Source organism: Aedes aegypti, chromosome 1 (genome assembly GCF_002204515.2).
Source record: "Aedes aegypti strain LVP_AGWG chromosome 1, AaegL5.0 Primary Assembly, whole genome shotgun sequence".
Lineage (NCBI taxonomy): Eukaryota > Metazoa > Arthropoda > Insecta > Diptera > Culicidae > Aedes > Aedes aegypti.
In genome coordinates this window covers 226,926,876-226,935,719 of record NC_035107.1, presented here as the reverse complement: position 1 = coordinate 226,935,719, position 8,844 = coordinate 226,926,876, and the positions used below count along the sequence as shown (strand labels likewise).

Here is an 8,844-nt window from a genome sequence, read left to right as displayed (position 1 = left end):
ACGAATAGATGGAAGGATAGGAGCGGCTAAACATGTATGCAAGGAGACGAAGTTTCCGGCCATTCTACCAAGAAAACATCGGATTACCGAGCTTATCGTGGACATGTTTCATCGAAGATTCCAACATGCAAATTCGGAGACAGTGGTGAATGAGATTCGGCAACAGTATTATGTACCGCGTCTACGGACGATAGTACGGAGAATAAGCAACAGATGCACTGTATGCAAAGCCAGAAAAGCAGTTCCACACATACCTCGTATGGCTTCGCTACCCCCTGCTCGTCTGGCATCATTTACTAGACCATTCACCTATGTTGGTCTGGATTATTTCGGACCATTGGTGGTAAAAGTAGGGCGCGCTAACGCGAAAAGGTGGATAGCACTCTTCACCTGCCTTACTATTCGGGCTGTCCATTGTGAAATAGTATGCAGTCTAACCACAAATGCGTGCCTCAAAGCCATACGGCGTTTTGTATGTCGTCGTGGTGCACCAGCAGAAATATATTCTGATAATGGCACCAACTTCCAAGGCGCAGAGCGGATTTTGATAAAGGAAATTCAGCAAGGTATAGCCGCAACACTTACCAGTACCGCAACAAAGTGGTTATTCATTCCTCCTGCTTCTCCTCACATGGGTGGAGCGTGGGAACGCATGGTTCGTTCGATAAAACAAGCAATGATGAGCGCCTATAGCTGCGACAGAAAACTCGACGATAACAGTCGAATTAAAACGTCTGAAACGGTGCGAGCAGATTAAGTTTTGATAAGGTCAAATACCGAAAGTGTAAGTAAAAATGTTAAATGTAACCTTAAATACTCAATATCTGACCAAATATATTTCCAGTTTAAAGCCTTTGATACACCACAATTCGCTTGTTTTGTACTGCTAAGAACCCGGTGTCTGGTTCTTATATCTGCTCCCCGATAACAGGGGGTTCATTAAGAATTTCTTCAAAATGGTGGATCCCAAGTTCTCAGTGATTTCTCCAGTGCATCATCCTCAAGAGCCCAGGAGTTCCTCTAGAGATGATTATACTGAAAATGATTGCTATATTGCAAATTATTCCAATTAAACAATTCTACTCGGGACAATACTAGAGTGATATTTGTCTGCCAGTATGCTCGGATTGTGATACAATTTCATAATTATTGGTAGTGACTGTTTTAATAATATATCTATATCATAGCATCATTGAAATTGTTTATTCGAAAAAAAAAAATCACGAAGGTTTGACTTATTGACAAGTATATATTCGACATATTTCTTTTACAATTACTTTATACATACAAGTCCGAGTATTTTATTTATTGCAGGTACTTTTAGCTGAAGCTCAACAAACAAATTGATTGTGAGCAGCAGTTTTACTGGAAAACCTAATTAATTTTATCAACATGTACAATGATAACACTGCTAGGGAGCTGGTGAATAGAAGAAGGCATAAGTTTAAAATTTCTAATGATCTGGAAGAATCTGAAACACAGCATGATGATTAATTAATGCGTTTAGTGAAATGGTAGTTCAAAATGTACCTGGATATTCAATTTCTTGGCAAATAGTGCTATCTTCGTTGGCATAGTAACCAAGTTTGCACTGACATTGCGTTGTTACACAATCTACAGTTTCCTGAGTGTTACTATGAACGTAACAATCTTCAGAGATAGAGCATTGGTTGTCAAGGTCTGAAAATATTACGATCGATTCTGTAATTATAATTTTGAAAACATTAGGTATAAAACTGTTTCATTACCTTTGTTAAAGAGCCAGCAGCGCCCTAGATTAGGTAATTCCATATCTTCACACCGGCACAATTTGGATCCTGAATCTACTCCAATGCAGGTCGTGTTTTGCAACGACTTACAATCATTGTTTGTTGCGCAGGGAATCACTACAATGAAAATTTTAGTTTGTTCAATTGTTAATTTTAAACATAGCACATAGTCATAGATCTACAAACTAACCTGTTTGAAATTGCAACTTCGATGTAGATTTTCCTTTACCGCCAATTGTAACCAAAAGCGATGAGCTGTTACCAAACATATACACCAATGCAATAGTAAACAATTGACGTCTAACCCATAGATGCTTCATTTCTACTCTGCTACTTACAGCGAAATGATCTGTGTGATTCTTCCCACAAACTTATACTGAGCTTGGAAGTATACTTTCTCATCCATGTTCGGCCGAACACTTTTGTTATTTCCAATCAGCTGAGAGATAAGCCAGAATAAGCGATGTGTTCATAATTCGTTTTTGTTTGAGTAAGAGAACTTCTTCAAGATATTTGAAGCAACGAAGAAATCACTTTAATAATTAATTATTGCTTTTATTTGTAAAATGTCTCTACAATATCTCGTACGCTTTATCTAATTTATAATATCATAACGATCCTCTATATTTATTTTTTTTTTCAGGATTTCAACTGTGTAACAGTAATTCATCCCTTACTGATTCACTATACTGATTTCCCTTTGATAAGAATATATGTAACAGGTTTCCTGTTCGATGTTTCCTAAGCTCAGCTTGTAGTTATTCTTTTCCATTAACTATGCGGGCAAAATAAGCCAAGCATACAACAAAGCTTCCAACATAGCTCAAAAATTAGTTCACTGAAGCCCTACGATATGTTGTTCGAATGATATCTTCTGATAATCCCTAGATTGGGAACACTGCGTTCTGTGTATCCGTCGGCCTACTTTTCAAAAGCAAGTTTCGCACAAGCAGTGAACTTGGATCGTTTCCATTTTTATTGTTTATCTGATGTTATTATTCTACTGTTATGCTATTTTCGCGATTGCTTTCAGTTGCTTTCCACCGCCATTCGATGACATCGTCAGATGCGGAATCGCTTGTTGTCTGTTTTGTTGGGTTGGTTGTTCTTCCTTATCGCTGCGCACGCTATCAGTGTTTTGTTTTGCCTCCGTTGGGTTGATGTAACTGCACTAGATTTTAGAAACGTAAGGTTTCGCCTTCCAAATCACTACGCATAGTAGGCGTCCCGTAGAGCCGAACCTGTAATAAGGATCGCTGCACTGGTCAACAGTAGGGTGATTACCTTCAGTGCACTCGGTCGATCGGAAGAGCCTGTGGAGGAAATGAGTGAAAGTTTTAGCAAATTTCATTAGACATTCATTTACAATCAACTCTCTAAAACTCGATATTGAAGAGACCATTGAGTTAGTGAGATATCGTGTTATAAAACACTAAATCACTTCATCTAAGATTCGAGAGACCATCGAAAGTGTCATGAATACTCATTTTAGCTATGGTTCTATAACTCGATATCAAGATACACAATAATATTGAGTTATGGAGAGTTGACTGTAGTTCTCATTTCGTTTACTTTTGCCACTAGGTCGAACGCAACGCTGCCGTTCCACATCGGGTGAGTAGTCGAATTTGCACTGGCACGACGAGTTGCGGCATTCCACATTATCAGCTTGATCTTCAACGAAGCATTCGCTGGCCAACTGGCAGCGCTCTTCTAAAGCTGAAAAGGAAATTTCTATATTAGTAAGCAAGTTATATCAGTTAGATAAATCTAAGCTACAACAAAGCATTCCGAAATAACCACATTCTTATTTAGAATAAAAACTAGACTAATCTGTAACTTAATACTTTAAATTTCAAGAAGCTAAAGCCGCAACGACACGGTTTGTGATTGACACTGGTCAACGATGAAGACGAAACGACTGGTTCAATGAAGAGTACCGACGTGAAGGACCGTGAAGAACCTAGGAGGGAGGCACAGATACTACACACGATATACTAGGACTGCCCCGTTATTTTTTGTCGATAACCTGGACGATATAAAAGTCAGTGTTACCAATATAATTTTAAGCAAGTCTTCTTCATCATGGCATTAACGTCCTCACTGGGACAGAGCCTGCTTCTCAGCTTAGTGTTCTTATGAGCACTTCCACAGTTATTAACTAAGAGCTTTCTTTGCCTAAGTTGCCATTTTCGCATTCGTATCTCGTGTGGCAAGTACGATGGTAATCTATGCCCAGGGAAGTCAAGGAAATTTCCATTACGAAAAGATCCTGGACAGACCGGGAATCGAACCCAGACACATTCAGCATGGCTTTGCTTTGTAGCCACGGACTCTAACCACTCGGCTAAGGAAGTCTTGTGAACAAATGCAAATATCAAGGCTCATTATTTGATTGTTTCTTGCACGCTTCATTAATTTAGTGCAATAGAGGATGCTGTATTGAAAAAAAAATCGGGTCAAAATTTGAATCCAGCGATATTTTTGAGAGAATTGATGCTATGTTCATTATATTGGTCTCAATTAAGTATTTTTATTTATTTTAACATTGTAGGAGCACATGCTTTGAACTTAACATCGAATACAAATAGATTTAAAATAAAAAGATTTTATTAAAAATTTCAAAATTTAGATAAAACTCTAATTTATGAACTAACTACATGGCTGGGCTAGCAACAAAGTGCCCTGTTGTATTCCAACTCAATGATGTGAAAGTAGGCCTTTGTCAAAACTACCAATGATAAGGGGTCTTTCTTCCGAATTTGTACTTTGACCTGTCACGTCCTAAGACAAGACGTATCAGGCCAAAGTACAAAAACGAAACCAATTGCCTGTCAAAAAAGACCACTTCCCATTGGTCGGTTTGGCAAAAGCCTACTTTCAAATCGTTGAGTTGAATTGCAACAGGGCACTTTGTTGCTAGTCCGGCCATGTTTCTAGTTCAAAAATGAGATTTTTCACTAACAGTTTGGAAATGTTTCATGAAATCTTTTTGTTTTGAATCTATCTATATCTATATTCGATAGTAAGTTTACCGCATGTGCTTCTGCATTGATAAATTAAATAAAAATACTCAACTAAGAACAGTATAATTGAAATAGTGTTATTTTTCTCTAAACATATCATCGGTTTTGCTTATAAACTTGATTTTCAAAATAGCTAGCATCTTTTATTGCATTACAATTAAGCATGCAAGGAAAAACCTAATTATGAGACTTGTTGTTTAAATTTGTTCACAAGATTTGCTTAAAAAGGATACTGGTAGCACTGACTTTTGTATCGTTAATGTTATCGGCTGAAAAGCAACGGGGCAGTCTTGGTTGAGCTGTCACGCCCTGTCCTTGGTCACGTCTTGTCTTAGCGACAATCAAGGCAGTTTTATTTTGTTGCGTACCTTCAATTTTTCCGGACAAACATGGAAAAAAGGTCAATGTTTCCTATACAATTAATTTTTATTTTTATTAGAAAAAGTAGAAAGATGCGCCTATTTCAATACTTTATATTTAATCAAAATTAAAGGTGTTCTCGAATAGAAATATTAGAATTAGAACGCTAGATGTGCTGTTTCCTCCATAGAGTAAGGTGGGGCAAAAGTTCGACCTTAGTGGTATAATAAAAGTGTCCAGGAAAACAATAGCAAATGGAACAAAACAAATACCATACAGTGAACCTTCAACATATTGGCTATAATTTTGCTGAACAAACTTGTGTCAAAATATTTACCCATTTTTAGTGATAACAGTTTCAAAATTGATTGTCTTAAACGAACTTTTGCCCCACCGGTGGGGCAAGTGTTCGAATCTAGTGTGGGGCAAAAGTTCGTTGGCTAAAACACAAAATATCAATACTTTTATGACAGGCATGTTTGCCGAAAAATACACACTAAATTTTCATCAAAAAAAATGCCCAAAACAGGGTTAATTGTAATACACCCAAATATAGCAGTTTTTCGCAAAACTAATGGAAATGTAAATTTTTTGTCACATTTTTCGCACGATCAGGCAAATTTTGCTAAATTTGAAGATAATATGTGGATTTCACGCAATTTGGAATTTTTTCCGTGAGTTTGTACATGGGTTGAACATTTGTCCCGCTATGGGCCAAAAATTGTTTCCAAGCTTTTATGTAAAAACTAATACACGTCAAAGCATCCTTATAATAGGCCCAGAAACGCACTTAAATAAAATATTGTAAAATATGTTATCTTCATTTGGTTCCATACATCGAAAGTTTGACCAAATGTTACAATATTTACATCGAAAAACAACAAATAGCCATAACTTTTCCAAATCTCAATCGATTTTTATGATATTTGGAGTGAAAGTCTCTTACTTGAATAGCATTCGAACCACCATGACTTGTTTTAAGTTTTGCTTTAAATTGTGCTAGAAACATTGAAAAGAAACTCTTGCCTCACTCGAACTTTTGCCCCACTTTACTCTAAAATAGCTGTGATGTAGATGAATCAACCATAGTAGCCGTGAATTTCTATTGGCGCGATCAATCGGTACAAACTGCCAAATCATTTGTTTGCTTTTATTCTCATTGTTTTGATGTTGAAAGAGGAATTAAATTAGTAAAAGAGCTTGATCTCTGGGACAAAAGAAATCCCATATAATGAGAGTTGCTGTTCGATAAGCTCAATTGGCCGGGATCCAACTTATTACATAGTTCAAATGAAACATGTAAACTTCTGAGATATATAATGCACATAATTGAAGCGTGGAATATCATTGATATTTACATGATATGTCATAAAAACTTCAATTATATATCATGTAATTCAGCAGGATCCTGAGTGATTACATGACATATAACACATTTTTACATGATTTCAGACTTAAATTTACATGATGTCAAGTTTACATCGCATAAACGTACGTTGGTGAAACAAGTCAATTTTTGTGTAAACGTCCAAATCAACATAAGTATAATGTAAAAACAAAAAACATATCTGGTACAGGATTGTAACAACACACTATAGAAGAAGGACATATTTTCGACTTTGACAAGACAAAAATACTAGACAAAGTTACAAATAGCTACACTAGATTAATAACAGAAACTTTTCACATTAAGATACCAGGCGATGATAATGTTGTAAACAAACAGTAAGACTCTGCCAATTTTAAGACGGCGTACTCTATTATAACTAAGCTTAAATCTATTACCAACACATGACCAGAAGATATTTGTATGTATGTTGTATGTAGAAATTTATGTATTATGATGTTTGTAAAAGTTATGGCCGTCCAACTGTAAACAAACGGCTAGAAGATTGTAAGGTGTTAATTTTATGTTTTTGATGTGTTCTAAATGTTAAAATAGTAGTTTACGGAACAAGTTGCAAAATGATGATTTTTACAGCACGAGTGGTAAATTTATCCTACGAGGCTTGCCGAGTAGGATAATTGCGACGAGTGCTGTAAAAATCGAGTTCTGCAACGAGTTACGTACAACATTTTTTGCAATTTCGTCGAAGACTTCTTGAGAGCATCACAATTATTTTACAATTTCTGAAAAATTGTTGTGTAATGATTCATTATGCAACTCAAAACAGTTGCGTAATGAGAAAGCGTTGCGTAATGAATCATTACAGCACTGCTTTCAGTTGCGTAATGACTATTCCCGCACTGCATACTTCAGTGCAGGAAAGTAGGCAGTTTTATGACATGCGTGATAAAAAACAGCCTATTACGATGACAAATTGCTAAAAATATATTTTAGAGTCCGCAGAAGATGGTCGTAGGCCAGTAAAACGACCGAAACGTCCGGACAATATGGCAATTTATTTGTACGTTACTTCTCGCCGAAAACAAATCGATGATTCACTGACACATAAACGAAGTTTACATGACATGTAATCTTCATTATTTTTAACTGTGTAGAAGCTTTGATGTGACCCACAAGTACAAACAATACGTTTTAAACTTAACTGGGCTTAATGGTGTTTATATAAGTACCTATGGACGAATTTCATGCATCTTAATGAAACAACACGATGATATCCTTCATTGGAATGAAAAAACTGCTCTGAATGTGTTGAAGAAAATTTGTGTCTTAGCCAAGATCTTATCTGACTCGTAGACGCAAGCTTTTGAAGTCAGCTGTAGGACAAACCAATTGTATCACTTCATTTCGGTGCCGATGCTGCACCTTTAATTTTTCCTTCCATCATATATCACTGGATTTTTTGCTTTAACACTCATGATGCTGCAGGTTGATGTGTGCCGGGGAAGGCCTATACTAAATCTAAGACTACTCAAGGATAACTGGCAGCAACCAGTCAATACATTTTTAAAACCGTTCATTTAAAATGAATCACACACCTAAAAGATAATGTTTGAAGAATCAATAGGGAGAAACTGCGATACAAAATTTATGTACGTCAAGGTGAGCCGAGATTCTGCTGGCACAAACTGTCACTGTGAGCCCGAATCTTAAAGAATAGACAAACTTGATAAAAGCGCGTAATTGATCCAAATATATTTTAGCATTCCAACAAAGTTGACAGCATTCGGTTGAAAATTAATTCCTGCACACTTAAAAGCAATGTCACGATAGCACCTTTTAATTTGATCGAATATAAAGTATTGAAACACGCATCTTTTTACTCTTTTCCAATCAAAATGAAAATTAAATGCACATAAAACTATGGCCCTTTTTCCATATTTGTCCAGAATGATGGAAGCTTTGCAAAAGTTTCACCAAAGTTTGGTGAGAGGGAGTTATCTTGCAATTTGGAAAAGTGTTGTTTCATATTTCGTGTGCAAGGATGGAAATCTAGTGATCATGACAAAATCCACGATGCATCGCGGTTGTTCTTTATCGTGTGATCATACACAGAAAAAAATATTTAAATTTCAATGTAGTGTAAACTGAAGTCTACTGTAAAAATAAATCAAATTCGTGTGTTGTTACAGCATCATTTAAACTTAAATTAAAATACATTCAATTTTCAACTAAAAATGCTTGAATATTACACGATCGTGTAAATTTAAAGTGAATTCGATTGAAAAATAATGGATTGGTCGTTGAAATTTAGGTTTATTTTGATGCTCCAAATATGTGCATG

General features: G+C 36.1%; 1 protein-coding gene across 3 annotated transcripts in view; it reads right to left on the bottom strand.

Annotated features, from left to right (window-relative positions):
• Positions 1-2,303: 2,303 nt before the first annotated feature.
• Positions 2,304-8,844, bottom strand: part of LOC5580182 (prion-like-(Q/N-rich) domain-bearing protein 25) — a 96,457-nt gene continuing 89,916 nt past the window's right edge. For all 3 annotated transcript variants that reach the window (XM_021857722.1, XM_021857721.1, XM_001655549.2), the window contains exons 7-8: positions 3,342-3,488; positions 2,304-3,082 (exon numbers count right to left, since the gene is read on the bottom strand). In XM_021857722.1, coding sequence (XP_021713414.1) covers positions 2,979-3,082; positions 3,342-3,488 — 251 coding nt within the window. In that variant the 3' untranslated portion in view covers positions 2,304-2,978. The remainder of the gene's footprint in view (positions 3,083-3,341; positions 3,489-8,844) is intronic.